At 43.2% G+C, this 25,633-nt stretch overlaps 1 protein-coding gene across 2 annotated transcripts in view; it reads left to right on the top strand.

Annotated features, from left to right (window-relative positions):
• The window catches only part of LOC106607581 (acyl-CoA:lysophosphatidylglycerol acyltransferase 1), a 104,731-nt gene that overhangs the window by 17,639 nt on the left and 61,459 nt on the right, over positions 1–25,633 (top strand). For both annotated transcript variants that reach the window (XM_045720686.1, XM_045720687.1), the window contains exon 3: positions 23,188–23,306. In XM_045720686.1, the coding sequence (XP_045576642.1) occupies positions 23,188–23,306 (119 nt within the window). The remainder of the gene's footprint in view (positions 1–23,187; positions 23,307–25,633) is intronic.

Here is a 25,633-nt window from a genome sequence, read left to right as displayed (position 1 = left end):
AGAAATGGTTTGTTGAGATCGGTGTGGAAGAACTTGACTGGCCTGCACAGAGCCCTGACCTCCCCCATCGAACACCTTTGGAATGAATTGGAACGCCGACTTCGAGCCAGGCCTGATTGCCCTACATCAGTGCCAAACCTCACTAATGCTCATGTGGCTGAATGCTGCGGGGACTTGATCTCAATGTTCCAACATCTAGTGGAAATCCTTCCCAGAAGAGTGGTTAAAGCAGCAACGGGATGGACCAACTCCATATGAATGCCCATGATTTTGGAATGAGATGTTCGACGAGCAGGTGTCCACATACTTTTGGTCATATAGTGTATGTATATATGCTTCAGTTTGCTGCCATGTGACTGGTTTCACATTTGTCTCCAGCGATTGAAGTAAAAATATCTATATAAACTCTTTTTCAGGACCCTGTCTTTCAAAGATGATTCGTAAAAATCAAAATGACTTCACAGATCTTCATTGTAAAGCGTTTAAACTCTGTTTCCCATGCTTGTTCATTGAACCATAAACAATTAATGAACATGCACCTGTGGAACGGTCGTTAAGACACTAACAGCTTACAGACGGTAGGCAATTAAGGTCACAGTTAGGCCTCTTTAGTGTCCTAAATTTTCATTTCTACTGACTCTGAAAAACGCCAAAAGAAAGATTCCCAGGGTCCCTGCTCATCTGCGTGAGCGTGCCTTAGGCATGCTGCAAGGAGGCATGAGGACTACAGATGTGGCCAGGGCAATAAATTGCAATGTCCGTACTGAGACGCCGAAGACAGCACTACAGGGAGACAGGATGGACAGCTGATCGTCCTCGCAGTGGCAGACCACGTGTAACAACACCTGCACAGGATCGGTACATCCAAACATCACACCTGCGGGACAGGTACAGGATGGCAACAACTGCCCGACTTACACCAGGAACGCACAATCCCTCCATCAGTGCTCAGACTGTCCACAATAGGCTGAGAGAGGCTGGACTGACGGCTTGTAGGCCTGTTGTAAGGCAGCCATCACCGGAAACAACGTCGCCTATGGGCACAAACCCACCATCGCTGGACCAGACAGGACAGGCAAAAAGTCCTGTTCACTGATGAGTCGCGGTTTTGTCTCACCAGGGTTGATGGATTTGCGTTTATCGTCGAAGGAATGAGCGTAACACCGAGGCCTGTACTCTGGAGCGGAATCGATTTGGAGGTGGAGGGTCTGTCATGGTCTCAGGTGGTGTGTCACAGCATCATCGGACTGAGCTTGTTGTCATTGCAGGCAATCTCAACACTGTGCGTTACAGGGAAGACATCCTCCTCCCTCATGTGGTACCCTTCCTGCAAGCTCATCCTGACATGACCCTCCAGCATGACAATGCCACCAGCCGTACTGCTCGTTTGTGCATGATTTCCTGCAAGACAGGAATGTCAGTGTTCTGCCATTGGCAGCGAAGAGCCCACATCTCAATCCTATTGAGCACGTCTGGGACCTGTTGGATCGGAGGGTGAGGGCTAGGGCCATTCCCCCAACAAATGTCTGGGAACTTGCAGGTGCCTTGGTGGAAGAGTGGGGTAACATCTCACAGCAAGAGCTGGCAAATATGATGCAGTCCATGAGGAGATGCACTGCAGTACTTAATGCAGCTTGTGGCCACACCAGATACTGACTGACTTTTGATTTTGAGCCCCCCCTTCCCCCCAATCTTCTGTTCATACAAATATTTACACGTGTTAATTTTGCTGAAAATAAACGCAGTTGACAGTGAGAGGACGTTTCTTTTTTTGCTGAGTTTATTTACAATTCCCTTATCCAAACGGATTATTAATTTTACCTAGCTCTTATCAAGTTGTAAATTACAGTGCATGGAAAATGGTGATATTTCTATTGGAAAAAATAAAGTGGAGGCTTTTTCCACTTGGAACCGGTAGGTTTGTTAGACCTTTAATGTTTTCCTTGCCCGGAATTATTAAGAACTTTTGACTTATCTGTAGACAAACCTGCGCCACACCTTCACTTATTTGTTCTCCACCCCAAACCAATAGCAGGTCAGTAGCCTGCTGTTCTCATGCTTAAGTTCAAGGTCAGAATACGTATAGAGAGAAAAGTGCATTAAAGGGAATAATGGTCCATTTATGCACACTTAACTCAAGTTGGAATCGGGGCCTAGTAGCCTAAATTAGATTGAATGTGAAACCCATTTAGAAACTTGAGTTTTACATGAACTCTGCCTGGGTATGCCTGTGATGATGACAATTGGCAGGATTTAATCTGTAGCAGGACGTGGTGATCCTGACCGGATTTTTTTTCTCTAGTCCTATTCATTCATCCCAATATTTGGCTGCATTGCCCTGAAACTTTCAACATTCACTCGCACTACTTTGTACAAATTTGGTCTGTGATAGCCCCCATGTTAATTAATAAAAATTTGCTGATTTAAAAAAATTATTGCTTTATGAGAAGCAATTACAGTAATTTGTTTTTAATGCATGAGCGAGAGAGCATTTGTGTAGAAGTGAAAGTAGTCATTGATTTTCCAGTCTTTTTTTTGTTATGGGCTATTTCTAACTGCAAACTTCTTAATACCCAGATACAGGAAGTGAGTCAGAGGAAATGACATCATCATGCCTCTTCTGCCTTCGCTCTTGTAGTGTAGCTTTTCTGAGCGAGGACATGCATGTGCCTGTGTTAATACACTGGAGACGATTTTCGAGTCTCTTGCCAAATTACCGCTCTCTCTGAGAAAGTGCCGGAGGGAGGGAGGGAGGGAAGAGGAGTCAAATTCAGAGGAAGACCGTTTAGCTGACTGCTGTTGTCTAATTAGAAACACTACCTTAGTCCCCACTGTCCTGCTGCCGGTTTACTGTGCCATTTCTCACAGACAATTTCCCTGATGAATGATACGTGACAGCCCTGTTGTAGATTCTCTCTCACTCTCTCACTCACTCCTCCCACTCCACACAATGGAGGATGTCAGTGCTCACTGATGGAGGTATGGCTGTGTGACATTCATCAACCCCTCTGGGGGACTTGGGGCCCCCAAGTGTGAAGATGTTTCATATTGTTATGTTTGCTCTTGATTCCTATTCTAATAGGGATTAGAATGACTTTCCTGAGGTGGGGGCGAATGGAGGCCATGATTGATCTGGTGAACGAGTTGTTTTCATTTTTTCTTTAACTGATTCAGACAATTTTGTTAGATGTTTGCATGATACTGGATAAATAAACCTGATTCTTATTGGGCTGAAGTTGATTGACATAAGATGTTGACGCTCACCTGTCCAGTTATGTACAATGGAACAGTGGTTTGTACTATATATTTGAATATGAAAATACATCAACGGAAAAGGCTAACAATGGCTTGACTTGTACAGTGCCTTTAGGAAGTATTCACACCTCCTGAAAGACCAGGTAGGTTTTGCCGATGCCTCACAAAGAATGCCACCTGTTGGTAGAGGGGTAAACACATTTTTACAAAAGCAGATATTGAATATCCCTTTGAGCATGGTGAAGTTAATAATTACAGTTTGGATGGTGTATCAATACACCCAGTCACTACAAATATACAGGCGTCCTTTCTAACTCAGTTGTCTGAGAGGAAGGAAACCACTCAGGGATTTCAGAGGCCAATGGTGACTTTAAACAGTTACACAGTTGAATGGCTGGGATAGGAGAGAACTCAGGATGGATCAACAACATTGTAGTTACTCCTTTCCACTCTTGTCAATTAGGTTAGTATTGAGAAGGAAGCCTGTGCAGAATAAAAATACTACAAAACATGCATCCTGTTTGCAATTAGGCACTAAATGAAAACTGCAAATAAATTAACTATATGTCCTTAATACAAAGTGTTATGTTTGGGGCAAATCCATTTTAATTCCACCTTGTAACACAACAAAATGTGGAAAAGTCAAGGGGTGTGAATACTTTCTCAAGGCACTGGATGTAGGCCTAACTACCAGCACAGAAGCTTACAATCAAGTTTGTTCATTTGAAATCTGAGATGTGCTGCTCCCTTGGCCATATCATTGAGCACTGTTGCACATCGTGTAGCTCCACCACTCATTAAATCTCAAGAGCCCCCATTCCCTGGTGAATAACAATGGCTCCTAATCACGCCTGTATCCAAGAGGCTCCTTTTCTGATGCGTTGCAGCACCTCTTTAGGCAATGGGTCCTGACCTTGCTGTGTCATGGGCACTCAAAGCGCTAATTCCCCCCAACAAAATTATCTTACTCGATACACTATATGAGGAGTGAAGCAACTCCACAGAGGCTATGTTGAACAGAGGCCTTTGTCTCGACCAAGCACTTTATCATCGAAATTCACCATGGTTGACGAAGTAGCAAGCCAAACAATTTTCTCTTTGTATGGGTGTCCAAGCATTCCCACACTGTTTCAGCTTTGCTGGCCAATTGTCAGATCAAATAAAATCAAACTTTAATGTCAATTGTCCGGTGGCAATTTTTTTTATGAATTGTTCAGCAGTCTAATGGCTTGAGGGTAGAAGCTGTTGAGGAACCTTTTGTTCCTAGACTCGGCGCTCCCGTACCGCTTGCCGTGCAGTAGCGGAGAAAACAGTTTCTAACTTGGGTGAATGGAGTCTCTGACAATTTAATGGGCTTTCCTCTGACACCGCCTAATATATAGGTCCTGGATGCCAGGAAGCTTGGCCCCAGTGATGTACTGGGCCGTTCGCACTACCCTCTGTAGCACCTTATGATCAGATGCCGATCAGTTGCCATACCAGGCGGTGATGCGACTGGTCAGGATCCTCTCGATGGTACAGCTGTAGAACCTTTTGAGATTCAAATCAAATGTATTTATATAGCCCTTCGTACATCAGCTGATATCTCAAAGTGCTGTACAGAAACCCAGCCTAAAACCCCAAACAGCAAGCAAAGCATGTGAAAGAAGCACAGTGGCTAGGAAAAACTCCCTAGAAAGGCCAAAAACCTAGGAAGAAACCTAGAGAGGAACCAGGCTATGAGGGGTGGCCAGTCCTCTGCTGGCTGTGCAGGGTGGATATTATAACAGAACATGGTCAAGATGTTAAAATGTTCATAAATGACCAGCATGGTCAAATAATAATAATCATAGTAGTTGTCGAGGGTGCAACAAGCACGTCCGGTGAACAGGTCAGGGTTCCATAGCCGCAGGCAGAAAGTTGAAACTGGAGCAGCAGCACGGCCAGGTGGACTGGGGACAGCAAGGAGTCATCATACCAGGTAGTCCTGAGGCATGGTCCTAGGGCTCAGGTCCTCCGAGAGAAAGACAGAAAGAGAGAATTAGAGACAGCATATTTAAATTCACACAGGACACCGGATAAGACAAGAGAAATACTCCAGATGTGACAGACTGACCCTAGCCCCCCGACACATAAACTACTGCAGCATAAATACTGGAGGCTGAGACAGGAGGGATCAGAAGACACTGTGGCCCCATCCGATGATACCCCCGGACAGGGCCAAACAGGCAGGATATAACCCCACCCACTTTGCCAAAGCACAGCCCCCACACCACTAGAGGGATGTCTCCAACCACCAACTTACCGTCCTAAGACAAGGCCGAGTATAGCCCACAACGATCTCCGCCATGGCACAACCCAAGGGGGGGCGCCAACCCAGACAGGAAGACCACGTCAGTGACTCAACCCACTCAAGTGACGCACCCCTCCCATGGACGGCATGGAAGAACACCAGTAAGCCAGTGACTCAGCCCCTGTAAAAGGGTTAGAGGCAGAGAATCCCAGTGGAAAGAGGGGAACCGGCAAGGCAGAGACAGCAAGGGCGGTTCGTTGCTCCAGCCTTTAGATTCTGGATACCCATGGGTATCATGGGTATCCAGATTCTGGATACCCATGACAAATCTTTTCAGTCTCCTGTGGGGGATAAGGTTTTGTCGTGCCCTCTTCATGACTGTCTTGGTATGTTTGGATCAGGATAGTTCGTTGGTGATGTGGACACCAAGGAACTTAACTCTCAACCCGCTCCACTACAGCCCCGTCAATATTAATGCGGGCCTACTCGGCCCGCCTTTTCCTGTAGTCCACGATCAGCTCATTCCCATTTCTCAGTTAGTAGGTTAATTTTAGATGACTAATTCTATTTTTGTGAACCAGATTGGCATTGTATCTGAAAGGGATGAAGCATGTTTGCCTGAAGTTGTCATGAATTTTGATGGATGGGCTAGTGCAGTTTTCTGTGTACGGACTAAACTCAGCATATGGGCTGCTTTGTTGTTGGATGATGGTTGTTTAGTATTTGCTGTCATTATTCCGTCCATGAAAACAGCCTGCGACCAGTCCTGTACACAATTTTTTTGAATGTGTTGCCAAATGTACAGGACATGACTCGCAATTCTCATCCTCTCTTTGTCTTTATGGTCAAGCTGTAATGGTTAGGTATAGGCCTAAGTTTAGTATGGGTGCAATACATAATGTCCTTTTAAACAGTCGTAGGGTTGGATTTCATGTCTGTGTATATCCTATAGTCCCTAGCTGTTGTCTTTATGTTAATATCGAATTGGAAATCTGCCAAGAATCTATTGATTTGACACTTGATAAACACACCGTTTTCTACGATTCGTTTTAGGAGAGAGTTATCACTTGTGCCCTTTTTCAACGGGGTAAGTCAAGCACGTAATTGGAGGACTGTGCTAACTTGAGCATTAAGAATGTTCCATTCTCTCAAAATGATAAATACCCACTGAAAACAATTGATGAAAGGTTTCCTCAGAACTGCTGTATATACTGTAGATCTGATGTCATATTTCCTAGCAACGGCCTGAAGAGAGCTCTTACCACTGGCCAAACATTTTCTGTCTGTCATCGTGAAGACTGAAAGGGTTGAGATCTCAATTACTCTACAGACTTCATGTGTATTAGGCTATGCCACTAAAGAGCTTTATACTCTTTGATGCCACTGAAGTCATAGGCACATTTTCACATTGTGTGGACACACGTTCAAAGAAAGTACTTCAAAACATTTGCACAACAATGTTAACCCAGTGAGTTGTTTATTTTTTCTCTCCCGTTTCTTTTACCATACATGCCATTTCTAAGCCACATTTTGTTTCATTGTCAATTCCCAGTAGCGTAATCCACTTCTTGGTACTCATTTTGCCAGTAATCCCTTGAAAATGAAACTCCAAGTCCGCACTCTCCACCAGCCTAGCCTTCTCACGGGACAGGAAATGCTCACTAGGCACCCCTGAGCCTGCTAGCATTAGCATCAGGCACCTTATGGTGCTTTTCCATTGAGACCGATGTTCCCTCTGAGCCAATTTCAGGTCTGCTGAGCGCAAACTTTAACATTGTAAAAAATGATGTGCAACTTCCAGTGCGTTTGTGAACACTGAGGCTGTTCCCGCTTTAAGTTACAGTTTTAACTAGGGATGCATGATATATCGGTGAACATATCGGAATCGACCGATATTAGCTAAAAATGCCAACATCGGTATCGGCCGATGTCTAGTTTAACGCGGATGTTAACCTCTCTAGGGTCGGCGGGACGAAATCGTCCCACCTACGTAACAGCCAGTGGAATCCCGTGGCGCGTTATTCAAATACCTTACAAATGCTATTACTTCAATTTCTCAAACATATGAATATTTTACAGCATTTTAAAGACAAGACTCTCGTTAATCTAACCACACTGTCCGATTTCAAAAAGGCTTTACAACGAAAGCAAAACATTAGATTATGTCAGCAGAGTACCCAGCCAGAAATAGACACCCATTTTTCAAGCTAGCATATAATGTCACAAAAACCCAGAAGACAGCTAAATGCAGCACTAACCTTTGATCTTCATCAGATGACACACCTAGGAAATTATGTTATACAATACATGCATGTTTTGTTCAATCAAGTTCATATTTATATCAAAAACCAGCTTTTTACATTAGCATGTGACGTTCAGAACTAGCATACCCCCCGCAGACTTCCGGTGAATTTACAAAAAATTTACTAAATTACTCACGATAAACGTTCACAAAAAGCGTAACAATTATTTTTAGGAATTATAGATACAGAACTCCTCTATGCACTCTATGTCCGATTTTAAAATAGCTTTTCGGTGAAAGCACATTTTGCAATATTCTAAGTAGATAGCCCGGCATCACAGGGCTAGCTATTTAGACACCCAGCAAGTTTAGCACTCACCAAAGTCAGATTTACTATAAGAAAAATGTTATTACCTTTGGTGTTCTTCGTCAGAATGCACTCCCAGGACTTCTACTTCAATAACAAATGTTGGTTTGGTCCCAAATAATCCATTGTTATATCCAAATAGCGGCATTTTGTTCATGCATTCAAGACACTATCCGAATGGTAAAGAAGGGTCACGAGCACGACGCATTTCGTGACAAAAAAAATCTAAATATTCCATTAGCGTACTTCGAAGCATGTCAACCGCTGTTTAAAATCAATTTTTATGCCATTTTTCTCGTAAAAAAGCGATAATATTCCGACCGGGAATCTGCATTTAGGTAAACAGACGAAAGAAAATAAAGCATGGAGTCGACTCGTGCATGCGCCTAAGCCCATTGTCCTCTGATCGGCCACTTGCCAAACGCGCAAATGTGTTTCAGCCTGGGGCTGCCTCTATCATTCAGCTTTTTCCCGGGCTCTGAGAGCCTATGGGAGCCGTAGGAAGTGTCACGTTACAGCAAAGATCCTCAGTCTTCAATAAACAGAGACAAGAAGAACAACATCTTGTCAGAGAGGGCACTTCCTGTAAGGAATCTTCTCAGGTTTTTGCCTGCCATATGAGTTCTGTTATACTCAGACACCATTCAAACAGTTTTAGAAACTTTAGGGTGTTTTCTATCCAAAGCCAATAATTATATGCATATTCTAGTTACTGGGCAGGAGTAGTAACCAGATTAAATCGGGTACGTTTTTTTATCCGGCCGTGTCAATACTGCCCCCTACCCCCAACAGGTTAAAAACCGTTGTCAAAGCTACCGTGCATACCTAATATAACATAGGTAAATGACGGAATGACGCCACATAAAGTTTTGCACAACACATACAACACAGCATTCCTAATGTCTGTTGTGGGGAGCGAGCAGTCAACAAGTCTAGCAGTTATTTGAAAGAGTAAAAAAAATTAAACTCAAAAGGCGAAATCCATTAAAGCCAAGATAATGGAATTCATTGCCCTTGACAATCAACCGTTCTCTGTCGTGGCTGATGTTGGCTTTCGCCTACTGGTCGAGCACCGGTAAACACTACCAAGTGCGCTATTTTTCAGATGTTGCTCTACCAGAGTTGCACAGTAATAGCGTCACTGCTATTAGCTTCACAACATGCATACTATGGAACACCGTTTGGGTCTTTGCATGTCAAAAAGATACAGTAGCACTGTCAAAGCTGTACAAAAAGTCTGCATACAAGCAAACCCCGGACACGAACGATGTGTTTTACAATACCGCGTTGGTAATAAAGCATCATTTGTTCGACCGCAACTTCTGGGGTAGCTAGCTTTAGCTTGGTACCAAGCTAGCACCAATACAACCATCCTGAAAACAATGACCAGTAGAAACTGCAGTCATTTTCATTATTCTTAGCAATGATTTAGGAATCCTTGTGAGTAAGTATTAGCAAAGTTGCCACTTGTTGTTCGCCTATTGAAATTGAACTTCAGTTCATGAAAAGCCAGCAACCCTGTTGCCCAAAGCTAACGTTATAAGCAGCCAGCTAGCTTCATCTGGCTAGTGAGGCTTCTGGCGAGTAACCCGGAATGGGCTATGTGTTGTGAAGCTAGCCACAATAAGGATTAGGCACAATAGTGGAATTTGCTGTTTGCCTTCAAAATTAAAATATGTCATTGACAAATGACAAATTAATACAAATAGTATAATTATGCCATACTTTTATTTTGAAGGCTAACCGCAAAGTCCACTATTGTGGCTAATCCTTATTGTGGCTAGCTTCACATAGATGGGTTCGACCACCATTAATCAAATAAGAACTATCTTATAAATTAGGGTTATTTTAGATGATGACACCTAGCTACATTGTTTGCATCCATGAGCTAGCTAGCTTTTTTTTTTATAGCCAGAACTGTAGATGCGCGAGACAACTTTACCAGCATCATAGCATACGTATCGATGAATCGTTGTGACATATGATATACAAGTGATTGTGTAATAACTACGTAAAACATTTATGAACGCGCTAAATTATTATGTGACGTGCAGTCATATTCAGATCCTGATTGGTCAACAAGCTTATTTGACATGCAAAATAGTGTTGTTTTTTTGGGGGCGGGGGACACGCAAAGACCCAATAACAAATTAACAACGAAACAGCACAGCAAGTAAGTGAAAGAAATGGGTTTTGATTATATTTTACTGGTAATGGGGACATACGTAAATGCCAACAAAATAACTTTTTGGTGTGTGTGTGTGTGTGTGTGTGTGTGTTTAACCTTTTATTTAACTAGGCAAGTCAGTTAAAAACAAATTCTTATTTACAATGACGGCCCGGACGACGCTGGGCCAATTGTGCGCCACCCTATGGATCTCCCAATCACGTCCGGATGTGATACAGCCTGGATTCGAACCAGGGACTGTTGTTACGACTCTTGCACTGAGATGCAGTGCCTTAGACCGGTGCGTCCATGTGTGTGTTAACTATAACTGTATTAGAATGCTTTAAAGGCCGCAAAAATTTGAAATATCGGTTATTAGTATCGGGTTTTTTGTCAAGGAAAATTTCATATCGGTATCGGTCAAAAATGTCATATCAGTGCATCACTAGTTTTAACAGTGGCCAAGTAGGCTACTGTGGCTATTTGATCATAATGTAGGCTTACCAGAGTGGCCTACCATCATTCAGCCTACAGTACATACCAATGTGTGGTGTTCAATGTAGGCCTACATTCCATGAGACTTGCAAGGCTTGACATTAATTAACCTGTTTATCCACTTGTCCTTCAGACGAGGAGGTGACTTTAAATGTTGTTGTTTGATTGTTGTGTTATCTGACTCGCTTTTCAAAGATGTCTAGAAATGTACATGTTTTGTGCTCTTGTAGGAAACAATCACTCCCCTATTGCTGACTACAAGTTATCTATATCTGGTCAAATAACTCACTAACTAGCAAATTAAATGAACAAAATGTGCACATGTGGCTACATGCAGCTCTTGCTTTGATCTCAAAACAAGAGCATCTAGTCATGACCACAGCTGTAAACACAGTCCAGTTCAATGGCACAGATCCATATATGCATCATTCAAAACTGTTACTTTTTGAGGAGTTAAGTTAGCCATTGTAATGTAAATGCCAGCTGACGATGTCATCCCCACAGTGACCGTACGTACATATCCCAACCAGAAGCCATGGATTACAGGCAACATCCGCATCAAGCTAAAGGCTATTTTAAATTATTTTATTTAACCAGGCAAGACAGTTAAGAACAAATTCTTATTTACAATGATGGCCTACCGGGAAAGAGTGGGTTAACTGCCTTGTTCAGGGGCAGAATGGCAGATTTTTACTTTGTCAGCTCGGGGATTTGATCCAGCAACCTTTAGGTTACTGGCCCAATGCTCGAGCCACTAGGCTACCTGCTGCCCCACTAGGCTAAAGCTGCCGCTTTCAAGGAGCAGGACACTAATCCGGACACTTATAAGAAATCCTGCTATGCCCTTAGGTGAACCATCAAACAGGCAAAGCGTTAATACAGGATTAAGATTGAATCCTACTACACCGCCTCTGACGCTTGTCGGATGTAACAAGGCTTGAAAACTTACTGACTACAAAGGGAAACCCAGCTGCGAGCTGCCCGTTGAAGCGAGCCTACCAGACAAGCTAAATGCCTTTTATGCTCACTTCGGGTCAAAAAACACTGAATCATGCACGAGAGAACACCCTGATGACAGCTGTTCTGGATGACTGTGTGATAACACTGTCGGTAGCCGATGTGAGCAAGACCTTTAAACAGGTCAACATTCACAAAGCCATGGGGCCAGACGGATTACCAGGACATGTACTCAAAGCATGCGTGGACCAACTGGCATTTTCAACCTTTCCCTGACCGAGTCTGTAATACCTACATGTTTCAAGCAGACCACCATAGTCCCTGTGCCCAAGGAAGCGAAGGTAACCTGGCTAAATTATTACTGCCCCGTTGTCTCACGTCGATAGCCATGAAGTGCTTTGAAAGTCTGGTCATGGTTCACATCAACAGCATCATCCCGGATACCCTAGACCGACTCCAATTCGCATACCCAACAGATCCACAAGATGACGCAATCTGGTGCCAGGACAACAACCTCAATGTGAGCAAAACAAAGGAGCTGATCATGGACTACAAGAAAAGGCCCCCATTGACAGGGCTGTAGTGGAGCAGGTCGAGAGCTTGTCCAGATCACCAATGAACTGTCATTCAAGTCCTCGAGGGGCTGATTGGTGTCACACTTTTTCTCCATCCCTAGCAAACACAGCTGATTTAATCAAATTGAATTCCAAACTGAAAATCATGATTAGGTGATTATTGGAGTCAGGTGTGTTAGCTGGGGCTGGGACAAAACTGTGACATCAATCAAATGTATTTATAAAGCCCTTCTTACATCAGCTGATGTCACAAAATGCTGTACAGAAACCCAGCCTAAAACCCTGAACAGCAAGCAATACAGATGTAGAAGCACGGTGGCTAGGAAAAACTCCCTAGAAAGACCAGAATCTAGAAAGAAACCTAGAGAGGAACCAGGCTATGAGGGGTGGCCAGTCCTCTTCTGGCTGTGCCGGGTGGAGATTATAACAGAACATGGCCAAGATGTTCAAATATTCATAGATGACCAGCAGGGTCAAATAATAATCACAGTTGTCGAGGGTGCAACAGATCAGCACCTCAGGAGTAAATGTCAGTTGGCTTTTCATAGCCGATCATTGAGAGTATCTCTACCACTCCTGCTGTCTCTAGAGAGTTGAAAACAGCAGGTCTGGGACAGGTAGCATGTCCCGTGAACAGATCAGGGTTCCATAGCTGCAGGCAGAACAGTTGAAACTGGAGCAGCAGCATGGTCCTAGGGCGCAGGTCGAATATAACCCCACCCACTTTGCCAAAGGACAGCGCCCACACCACTAGAGGGATATCTTCAATCACCAACTTACCATCCTGAGACAAGGCCGAGTATAGCCCACGAAGATCTCCCCCACGGCACAACCCAAGGGGGGGAGCCAACGCGGACAGGAAGATCACGTCAGTGACTCAACCTACTCAAGTGACGCACCCCTCCTAGGGATGGCATGGAAGAGCAACGGTAAGCTAGTGACTCAGCCCCTGTAATAAGGTTAGAGGCAGAGAATCCCACTGGAGAGAGGGGAAACGGCCAGGCAAAGACAGCAAAGGCGGTTAGTTGCTCCAGTGCCTTTCCATTCACCTTCACACTCCTGGGCCAGACTACACTCAATCATAGGACCTACTGAAGAGATGAGTTTTCAATAAAGACTTAAAGGTTGAGACCGAGTCTGTGTCTCTCACATGGATAGGCAGACCATTCCATAAAAATGGAGCTCTATAGGAGAATGCCCTGCCTCCAGCTGTTTGCTTAGAAATTCTAGGGACAGTAAGAAGGCTTGCGTCTTGTGACCGTAGCGTACGTGTAGGTATATACGGCAGGACCAAATCGGAAAGATAGGTAGGAGCAAGCCCATGTAATGCTTTGTAGGTTAGCAGTAAAACCTTGAAATCAGCCCTTGCCTTAACAGGAAGCCAGTGTAGAGAGGCTAGCACTGGAGTAATATGATACATTTTTGTTGGTTCTAGTCAAGATTCTAGCAGCCATGTTTAGCACTAAATGAAGTTTATTTAGTGCTTTATCCGGGTAGCTGGAAAATAGAGCATTACAGTAGTCTTACTTAGAAGTGACAAAAGCATGGATACATTTTTCTGCATAATTTTTGGACAAAGTTTCTGATTTTTGCAATGTTACGTAGATGGAAAAAAGCTGTCCTTGAAACAGTCTTGATATGTTCGTCAAATGAGAGATCAGGGTCCAGAGTAACGCCGAGGTCCTTCAGTTTTATTTGAGACGACTGTACAACCATCAAGATTAATTGTCAGATTCAACAGAAGATCTCTTTGTTTCTTGGAACCTAGAACAAGCATCTCTGTTTTGTCCGAGTTTAAAAGTAGAACATTTGCCGCCATCCACTTCCTTATGTCTGAAACACAGGCTTCCAGGGAGGGCAATTTTGGGGCTTCACCATGTTTCTTTGAAATGTACAGCTGTGTGTCATCCGCATAGCAGTGAAAGTTAACATTATGTTTCCGAATGACATCACAAAGAGGTCAAATATATAGTGAAAACAATAGTGGTCCTAAAACGGAGCCTTGAGGAACACCGAAATTTACAGTTGATTTGTCAGAAGATAACCCATCCAGAGACAAACTGATATCTTTCTGACAGATAAGATCTAAACCAGGCCAGAACTTGTCTGTGTCGACCAATTTGGGTTTCCAATCTCTCCAAAAGAATGTGGTGATCAATGGTATCAAAAGCAGCACTAAGGTCTAGGAGCACGAGGACAGATGCAGAGCCTCGGTCTGACCCCATTAAAAGGTAATTTACCACCTTCACAAGTGCAGTCTCAGTGCTATGATGGGGTCTAAAACCAGACTGAAACGTTTCGTATACATTGTCTTCGGGAAGTCAGTGAGTTGCTGCGCAACAGCTTTTTCAATTTTTTTGAGAGGAATGGGAGATTCGAAAAAGGCCAATTTAGTTTAAATATTTTCTGGGTCAAGGTTTGGCTTTTTCAAGAGGCTTTATTACTGCCACTTTTAGTGAGTTTGGTACACATCCAGTGGATAGAGAGCTGTTTATTATGTTAAACATAGGCGGGCCAAGCACAGGAAGCAGCTTTTTCAGTAGTTTAGTTGGAATAGGGTCCCGTATGCAGCTTGAAGGTTTAGAGGCCATGATTATTTTCATCATTGTGTCGAGATATAGTACTAAAACACTTGAGCGTCTCCCTTGATCCTAGGTCCTGGTAGAGTTGGTGCAGACTCAGGACAACTGAGCTTTGGAGGAATACGCAGATTTAAAGAGGAGTCTGTAATTTGCTTTCTAATGATCATGATCTTTTCCTCGTGATCTTTTCCTCAATAAAGTTCATTAATTTATCACTGATGAAGTGACTGCCATCCTCTCTTGGGAAATGCTGCTTTTTAGTTAGCTTTGCGACAGTATCAAAAATACATTTCGGATTGTTCTTATTTTCCTCAATTAAGCTGGAAAACTAGGATGATCCAGCAGCAGTGAGAGCTCTTCGATACTGCACGGTACTGTCTTTCCAAGCTAGTCGGAAGACTTCCAGTTTGGTGTAGCGCCATTTCCGTTTCAATTTTTTTGGATGCTTGCTTCAGAGCTCGGGTGTTTTCTGTATACCAGGGAGCTAGTTTCTTATGACAAATGTTTTTAGGGGTGCGACTGCATCTAGGGTATTGCGCAAGGTTAAATTGAGTTCCTCAGTTAGGTGGTTAACTGATTTTTGTACTCTGACGTCCTTGGGTAGGTGGAGGGAGTCTGGAAGAGCATCTAGGAGTCTTTGGGTTGTCCGAGAATTTATAGCACAACTTTTGATTTTCCTTGGTTGGGGTCTGAGCAGATTATTTGTTGCTATTGCAAATGTAATAGAATGGTGGTCCGATAGTCCAGGATTATGAGGAAAAACATTAAGATCCACAACATTTATTCCATGGGACAAAACTAGGTCCAGAGTATGACTGTGGCAGTGAGTAGTTCCGGAGACATGTTGGACAAAACCCACTGAGTCGATGATGGCGCCGAAAGCCTTTTGGAGTGGGTCTGTGGACTTTTCCATGTGAATATTAAAGTCACCAAAAATGTGTATATTATCTGCCATGACTACAAGGTCCGATAGGAACTCAGTGAGGAACGCTGTATATGGCCCAGGAGGCCTGTAAACAGTAGCTATAAAAAGTGATTGAGTAGTCTGCATAGATTTCATGACTAGAAGCTCAAAAAACTAAAATGTATTATTTTTTTTTTGCTATCGTAAATGTTAGCAACACCTCCGCCTTTGCGGGATGCGCGGGGGATATGGTCACTAGTGTGACCAGGAGGTGAGGCCTCATTTAACACAGTAAATTCATCAGGCTTAAGCCATGTTTCAGTCAGGTCAATCATATCAAGATAATGACCAGTGATTAGTTAATTGACTATAACTGCCTTGCAAGTGAGGGATCTAACATTAAGTAGCCCTATTTTGAGATGTGACGTATCACAATCTCTTTCAATAATGGCAGGAATGGAGGAGGTATTTATTCTAGTGATATTGCTAAGGCGAACACCGCCATGTTTAGTTTTGCCCAACCTAGGTCGAGGCACAGACACGGTCTCAATGGGGATAGCTGAGCTGGCTACACTGACTGTGCTAGTGGCAGACTCCACTAAGCTGGCAGGCTGGCTAACAGCCTGCTGCCTGGCCTGCACCCTATCTCATTGTGGAGCTAGGGGAGTTAGAGCCCTGTCTGTTCGTAGATAAGATGAGAGCACCCCTCCAGCTAGGATGGAGTCCGTCATTCCTTAACAGGCCAGGTTTGGTCCTGTTTATGGGTGAGTCCCAGAAAGAGGGCCAATTATCTACAAATTATATATTTTGGGAGGGGCAGAAAACAGTTTTCAACCAGCGATTGAGTTGAGACTCTGCTGTAGAGCTCATCACTCTCCTGAACTGGGAGGAGGCCAGAGACAATTACTCGATGCCGACACATCTTTCTAGCTGATTTACACGCTGAAGCTATGTTGCGCTTAGTGACCTCTGACTGTTTCATCCAAACATCGTTGGTGCCGACATGGATAACAATATCCCTATACTCTCTACACTCACCAGTTTTAGCTTTAGCCAGCACCATCTTCAGATTAGCCTTAACGTCGGTAGCCCTGCCCCCTGGTAAACAGTGAATGATCGCTGGATTATTCGTTTTAAGTCTAATACTGTGGGTAATGGAGTCGCCAATGACTAGGGTTTTCAATTTGTCAGAGCTTATCGTGGGAGGCTTTGGTGTCTCAGACCCCGTAACGGGAGGAGGAGAGACCAGAGAAGGCTCGGCCTCAGACTCCGACCTGCTGTTTAATGGGGAGAACCGGTTGAAAGTTTCTGTCGGCTGAATGAGCGACACCAGTTGAGCATTCCTGCAGCATTTCCTTCCAGAAGGAATTTTCCGGCTGCGGGGACTGTGCGAGGGGATTTATACTCCTACCTGTACCTACTGGTGGCACAGATGCTGTTTCATACTTTCCTACACTTAAATTACCCCAGCCTAACGATTGCGTCTGAAGCTGGGCTTGCAGCACAGCTATCCTTGCCATAAGGCGATCGTTGTCCTGTATATTATGAGTACAGCAATTAGAATGCATCATGTTAATGTTACTACTTAGCTTCGGCTGGTGGAAGTCCTGACGAACCACGTCCGGGGTTAAAAAAATGGAATGAAAAAAGTCGAGCGAGGGGAAAAAATATAAACGTAATTAAAAAGTAAAAAACGTAAAGTTGTCAGGTAGCAAAGTAAGGTTAGCAACAAACCGCACAGCAGCACGTAAACAAGTCTACAAGTTGTGACCGGAAATGACGTTCCAAATGCAAAATCAGGCCCTCGAGGACTGGAATTGCCCAGCCGTGGTCCAAACACACCAAGACAGTCGTGAAGGATGGTCAGTTTTACGAGGGTATGTTTGGCAGCATGAGTGAAGGATGCTTTGTTGCGAAATAGGAAGCCAATTCTAGATTTAACTTTGGATTGGAGATGTTTGATGTGAGTTTGGAAGGAGAGTTTACAGTCTAACCAGACACCTAGGTATTTGTAGTTGTCCACATATTCTAAGTCAGAACCGTCCAGAGTAGTGATGCTGGACAGGCGGGCAGGTGCAGGCAGTGATCGGTTGAAGAGCATGCATTTAGTTTTACTTGTATTTAAGAGCAGTTGGAGGCCACGGAAGGAGAGTTGTATGGCAATGAAGCTCGTCTGTTCTGAAAGCGCTGCAAAATCTGGACCCCTACAAATCAGCCGGGCTAGACAATCTGGACCATTTCTCTTTCTAAAATGATCTGCTGAAATTGTTGCAACCCCTATTACTAGCCTGTTCAACCTCTCTTTCGTGTCGTCTGAGATTCCCAAAGATTGGAAAGCAGCTGCTGTCATCCCCCTCTTCAAAGGAGGGGACACTCTTGACCCAAACTGCTACAGACCTATATCTATCCTACCCTGCCTTTCTAAGGTCTTCGAAAGCCAAGTCAACAAACAGATTACCGACCATTTCGAATCCCACCGCACCTTCTCCGCTATGCAATCTGGTTTCCGAGCTGGTCATGGGTGCACCTCAGCCACGCCCAAGGTCCTAAACGATATCGTAACCGCCATCGATAAGAAACAATACTGTGCTGCCGTATTCATTGACCTGGCCAAAGCCTTCGACTCTGTCAATCACCAGATCCTCATCGGCAGACTCAATAGCCTTGGTTTCTGAAATGATTGCCTCGCCTGGTTCACCAACTACTTCTCTGATAGAGTTCAGTGTGTCAGATCGGAGGGCCTGTTGTCAGGACCTCTGGCAGTCTCTATGGGGGTGCCACAGGGTTCATTTCTTGGGCCAACTCTTTTCTCTGTATACATCAATGACATCTTGCTGCTGGTGAGTCTCTGATCCACCTCTACGCAGACGACACCATTCTGTATACTTCTGACCCTTCTTTGGACACTGTGTTAACTACCCTCCAGACGAGCTTCAATGCCATGCAACTCTCCTTCCGTGGCCTCCAACTGTTTTACTTCATGTGTAACTCTGTGTTGTTGTTTGTTGTCGAACTGCTTTGCTTTATCTTGGCCAGGTCGCAATTGTAAATGAGAACTTGTTCTCAACTTGCCTACCTGGTTAAATAAAGGTGAAATAAAAATAAATAAAAAACTGCATTGTTTGGTTAATGGCTTGTAAGAAAGCATTTCACTTGTATTCGGCGCATGTGACAATTTAAAGTTTGATTTGTTTTGAAAAGTACCAATGTTCTAGCCTTGAATCCAAGTCAGACCAGATCTAAATCAAATTTTAGTTGCCACATGCTTTGTAAACAACAGGTGTAGACTAACAGTGAAATGCTTAGTTATGGGTCCTTTTCCAACAATGCAGAGTTAAAGAATAAAATATAAATAGTGACACGAGGAATAAATACACAGTGAATAACAATGATGAGTAAAAATAACATGACTATATAGAGGGAGTTCCAGTACCGAGTTGATGTGCAGGGGTGCTAGGTAATTGAGGTAGTTAAGTAGGGTTGTCACAATAACAGTATCACGATACTCCAAGGTATTGTGGCAAGGAAGACAGTAGCAGCAGTGTATGTGGTGTGTGGTGTCAGTATGTAGTGTGTGTTGGTGTTTAAGTAAGTGTGAGTGTGTGGGTAGAGTCCAGTGTGTGCATAGTAAGTGCAGGAGAGTTAGTGCAAAAAAGGGTCAATGCAGATAGTCCGGGTAGCCATTTGATTAGCTATTTATCAGTTTTGTTTAGCTGTCATGGCTTGGGGGTAGAAGCGGTTCAGGGTTCTGTTGGTTCCAGACTTAGTGCACTGGTACTGTTTGCTGTGCAGTAGCAGAGAGAACAGTCTATCGCTTGGGTGGCTGGAGTCTTTGACAATTTTTTTGACCTTCCTCTGACACCGCCTGGTATAGAGGTCCTGGATGGCTGAACAAAACTGATAAATAGCTAATCAAATGGCTACACGGACTATCTCCTTTTTTGCACTAACTCTCCTGCACTTACTATGCACATACACTGGACTCTACTTACACACACACACACACACACACACACACACACACACACACACACACACACACACGATCCAAAAATAGCTATTCCTTGTTAAACAAAGCCACAGTGTGCCTGAGAGGGCAATAACCCCTCTATGTTGTACTCTCACGAGAGAGAACTCACAACCATAACACAAGATAGGAAAGCAACTAGACCCTAAAATGGACCCGTAGTGCCCTATTGACAGTTCTACAGCTGCACCATTGAGAGCATCTTGACTGGCTGCATCACCGCTTGGTACGGCAAGTTCTACAGCTGCACCATTGATAGCATCTTGAGTGGCTCCATCACCGCTTGGTACGGCATCTGCAAGGCACCGGACCGTAAGGTGCTGCAGAGGGTGGTGAGTACAGCCCAGCTGTAGAACATTTGAGGTCCGCTGGATCCATGGCCAAGTGAGACATGGGTGCCGCCTCGCGGAGATGGAAACTTAAAAGTCTGAGCCTTTTGGGTAGAACACTTGGGTAAATCCTCTGTGGAAATGTGGAATGAGTCAGCAAGACTCTCCCAGGACCATGGGGATTCCACTTACAATCTTCCTTTCATTTGTCCAACTCTGGCTTTAGCTCTATAGTGAAACCCCAACAGTCTCTCCAGGTCTCCAGCGGGGTAGCTCTACTGTTAAATACGCACTGTCGTCCAAGTGAGTTAAATTACAAAAGAAGCTCGTCCATTTGTTATGTGGGAGGCCCGTTGTTGTCGTCGCCCCCATGTTAGTACAAAGTTAGTTTCCTTCTTTGTGGCAACTCCTGTGTTTTAGTGTCAATAAGGCGCTACGGGCGGCACGGTTAATGAAGGAGTCTGTTTGGCCATCTATTGAATAGGGGGTGCCAATGTAAATCAGCCAGAAGAGAATGGAGCCCAAGAGATCTGCTTTAAGGAGCTGAGATGCTAAAGATTAGCCCATGTCCATTTTGAAACCGAAGTGGCATGGTGTTTTAAGGCATGTTGCTTAATGGCTTATTTTAAGGCGACACTTTCTCTTCAAGACCAGTATAGAATATGCTAAATGTCAAGAGTCCTTTTTAGGGTCTAGTTGCTTTCCTATCGCGTGTCATGGTTGTGAGTTCTCTCTCGTGAGAGCACAACATAGAGGGGTTATTGCCCTTTCAGGCACACTGTGGCTTTGTTTAACAAGGAATAGCTATTTTCAGATCATGTAAATACACACAGTCCACTTTCATGAGAACTTTTCCCACCTTGAGAAGACAACTCTGATCTAACTTGTTCCAAAATGTAGGCCTAAAAGTTGTAATTTGCCATTAGAAGTTGATGTTTAATCATGTTTACGGCCACTTTAATAATGTTTACATACTGCTTTACTCATCTCACATACATACATACATACATACATACATACATACAGTGAGGGGAAAAAAGTATTTGATCCCCTGCTGATTTTGTACGTTTGCCCACTGACAAAGAAATGATCAGTCTATAATTTTAATGGTAGGTTTTTTTGAACAGTGAGAGACAGAATAACAACAAAAAAATCCAGAAAAACGCATGTCAAAAAATGTTATAAATTGATTTGCATTTTAATGAGGGAAATAAGTATTTGACCCCCTCTAAATCAGAAAGATTTCTGGCTCCCAGGTGTCTTTTATACAGGTAATGAGCTGAGATTTGGAGCACACTCTTAAAGGGAATGCTCCTAATCTCAGCTTGTTACCTGTATAAAAGACGCCTGTCCACAGAAGCAATCAATCAATCAGATTCCAAACTCTCCACAATGGCCAAGACCAAAGAGCTCTCCAAGGATGTCAGAGACAAGATTGTAGACCTACACAAGGCTGGAATGGGCTACAAGACCATCGCCAAGCAGCTTGGTGAGAAGGTGACAACAGTTGGTGCGATTATTCGCAAATGGAAGAAACGCAAAAGAACTGTCAATCTCCCTCGGCCTGGGGCTCCATGCAAGATCTCACCTTGTGGAGTTGCAATGATCATGAGAACGGTGAGGAATCGGCCCAGAACTACACGGGAGTATCTTGTCAATTATCTCAAGGCAGCTGGGACCATAGTCACCAAGAAAACAATTGGTAACACACTACACCGTGAAGGACTGAAATCCTGCAGCACCCGCAAGGTCCCCCTGCTCAAGAAAGCACATATACATGCCCGTCTGAAATTTGCCGATGAACATCTGAATAATTCAGAGGACAACTGGGTAAAAGTGTTGTGGTCAGATGAGACCAAAATGGAGCTCTTTGGCATCAACTCAACTCGCCGTGTTTGGAGGAGGAGGAATGCTGCCTATGACCCCAAGAACACCATCCCCACCGTTAAGCACGGAGGTGGAAACATTATGCTTTGGGGGTGTTTTTCTGCTAAGGGGACAGGACAACTTCACCGCATCAAAGGGACGATGGACGGGGCCATGTACCGTCAAATCTTGGGTGAGAACCTCCTTCCCTCAACCAGGGCATTGAAAATGGGTATTCCAGCATGACAATGACCCAAAACACATGGCCAAGGCAACAAAGGAGTGGCTCAAGAAGAAGCACATTAAGGTTCTGGAGTGGCCTAGGCAGTCTCCAGACCTTAATCCCATAGAAAATCTGTGGAGAAGATCTGTAAAGAGGAGTGGGACAAAATCCCTCCTGAGATCTGTACAAACCTGGTGGCCAACTACAAGAAACGTCTGACCTCTGTGATTGCCAACAAGTGTTTTGCCACCAAGTACTAAGTCATGTTTTGCAGAGGGGTCAAATACTTATTTCCCTCATTAAAATGCAAATCATTTTTGACATGCGTTTTTCTGGATTTTTTTGGGTTGTTATTCTTTCTCTCACTGTTCAAATAACCCTACCATTAAAATTATAGACTGAACATTTCTTTGTCAGTGGGCAAATGTACAAAATCAGCAGGGGATCAAATACTTTTTTCCCTCACTGTACATACATACATATTAGATTGAGCAATGTAGGAGTGGCATTGACTAAAATACAGTAGAATAGAATACTATATATATACTGTATTCTATTCCACTGTATCTTAGTCGATGCCACTCTGACATTGCTCGATCTAATATGTATACATTTCTTAATTCCGTTATTTTACTTTTAGATTTGAGTGTATTGTTGTGAATTGTTAGATACTACTGCACTGTTGGAGCTAGGGACACAAGCATTTTGCTACACCTGCAATAACATCTGCTAAATATGTGTATGTGACCAATAAAAATTGATTTTAATATGATGGCCTAGCTCGGAATTTTTAGATAATTAGCGCACAATCACTGGTCTTGAATGGCTCAGTTGATGGAGCATGGCGATTGCAAGGCCAGGATTGTGGGTTTGATTCCTAGGGCATATGTTTTGTCCACTAACTCCACTTGTGTTGTCTTGTCCAGTGATGGAATGGGGCGATGACGTAAGGCCCCTTTCTGAAGAGGAAGCCATGGTCATCGTCAACCACCAAGCTACAGGGGACGTGTGCACCCTCATGATGTGCTTGCAGGACAAGGGCACGGTAAGAGACTCCTCCAAAGTTGGCAAATGTAGCCTCCTAGAACAGTGTTTTTTTTTTAAAACCTCTTCTCCAATTTATTGTAGCCCTGAACTAGCTCACTGATTTTACCTAATCAAGGGCTTGATAATTATTTGACAAGTTCAATCAGGCGTTCTAGCTCTAAAATAGTTAGAATACATGGCTGGGGATTCCCGAGGAGAGGGTTTGAAAACCCCTGTCCTCGACTACAAATCAATTCAAGTGAATTCAGGAAGGAAAAAATTGAATTTAAGAGGTAGGCCTATTTCTTTAAACAAATTAAGCAAAATGTCTTGAATTGACTGGTACTGAAATGAATTGAACTCATTTCAACCCACTCAGGGGCACTTGATTAAGATCTGAAATGTGATTGGGTGTCTGGGGATTTCTAGTTTCATGGTCTGGGTGTGATATCATGTTTAATATCCTGCTCAAGGAGAACTGATGGTTGTGTGTGGGTTGGAATGTTTATTAAAGCAGTTACGTCCTCTCATCCTATCTCTTCAATGAAGGTATGCTGAGCCACTGACTGATTATCAGATGAATGATGTTTCTGAAATGACTAGCTAGCCATTGTAGCTGCAGGACCAACTGACTATCTAGTATCCACATCTGGATTATAATTTTTTTTTGGGGGGGGGGGGGTGTAGATGAGCTTCCATCAATGTAAATTGTTTTATTTCAAAGGAAATAATCCCCCAAATGTTGCTTTTTTTAAAACAATTTAATCCACCTGAAAAAAACAGAGCAAATAATACAACAAATATTGTGGTTAAACGCAAAAATACTAATTGATAATAAAAAAACACTTTTGAAAAAATATATTATATTTTGTAAATGATATCATAAATAGGACTGGTGGAGTTATGTCACACATGCAGCTAACAAAAATAAATGGAAATGTCTGCTCTTCCCAAATTTCCGACCAACTAATTGCAGCGTTACAGTAAAACAGGAAGAGGAAATTGGAAGGGGGAAAAAGTAGAGAACTTGTCTGTCGGTCCTGCATTTTAAAGACCATTGGTTAAAGAAAATTATTAACCTCTTTGGGCTAGGGGGCAGTATTTTGACGTCCGGATGAAAAACGTGCCTAAAGTAAACTGCCTGTTACTCAGGCCCAGAATATACATGTAATTGGTGGATTTGGTTAGAAAACAGTCTAAAGTTTCTAAAACTGTTAAAATAATGTCTGTGAGTATAACAGAACTGATATGGCAGGCGAAACCCCGAGGACAAACCATTAAAAATATATATTTTCTGCCTACCACTGTTTTCAATGGCTGTCGTGTTTATTATGAGGCGAAATCCTCCCAGATTGCAGTTCCTAGTGCTTCCACTGGATGCCAACAGTCTTTAGAAAGAGTTTGAGGCTTGTTTTTGAAAAAATTAGCTAGAATTTGTAGTTTTTCTAAGTGGCTCCCATTTTGCCTGTAGTGTTTTCATTTGCGTGGATGAGAGTGCGTTCTTTGTTGTTTATCTCCAGTAAAGACAATAACGATTCTCCGTCTTAAATTTTATAGTTTATTTACGTATTAGGGTACCCGAGGTTTGATTATAAACGTTTGACTTGTTTGGAGAAGTTTATTGGTAACGTTTGGGTTTCATTTTGTATGCATTTTGAAGGAGGGAAACCGGTGGATTATTAAATGAAGCGCACCAGCTAAACTGAGTTTTTGCGGATATAAAGAAGAACTTTATCGAACAAAAGGACCATTTGTGATGTAGCTGTGATCTTTTGGAGTGCCAACAGAAGAAGATCTTCAAAGTTAAGGCATTTATTATATCGCTATTTCTGACTTTCGTGGCGCACCTGCCTGGTTGAAAAATGTTTTTCATGCTTTTGTATGCGCGGCGCTGTCCTCAGATAATCGCATGGTGTGCTTTCGCCGTAAAGCCTTTTTGAAATCTGACACAGCGACTGGATTAACAGGAAGTTAAGCTTTATTTTGATGTATGACACTTGTATTTCCATGAATGTTAAATATTTATATTTCTGTCATTTGAATTTCGCGCTCTGCAATTTCACCGGATGTGGTAGAGGTGGGTCGCTAGCGGAACACCTGCGCCAGAAAGGTTAAAATAACATCAAATTGATCAGAAATAGTGTTGACATTGTTAATGTTGTAAATCACTATTGTAAGTGGAAACGGCTGGTTTTTAATGGAATATCTACAGAGGCTCATTATCAGCAACCATCAGTCCTGTGTTCCAATGGAACGTTATGTTAGCTAATCCAAGTTTATAATTTTAACCTGTTAGGGCTAGGGGGCAGCATTGACACGGCTGAATAAAAAACGTACCCGATTTAA

The sequence above is a fragment of the Salmo salar genome, chromosome ssa06, assembly GCF_905237065.1.
Source record: "Salmo salar chromosome ssa06, Ssal_v3.1, whole genome shotgun sequence".
NCBI lineage: Eukaryota > Metazoa > Chordata > Actinopteri > Salmoniformes > Salmonidae > Salmo > Salmo salar.
This window is presented reverse-complemented; position numbering and strand designations above follow the sequence as displayed.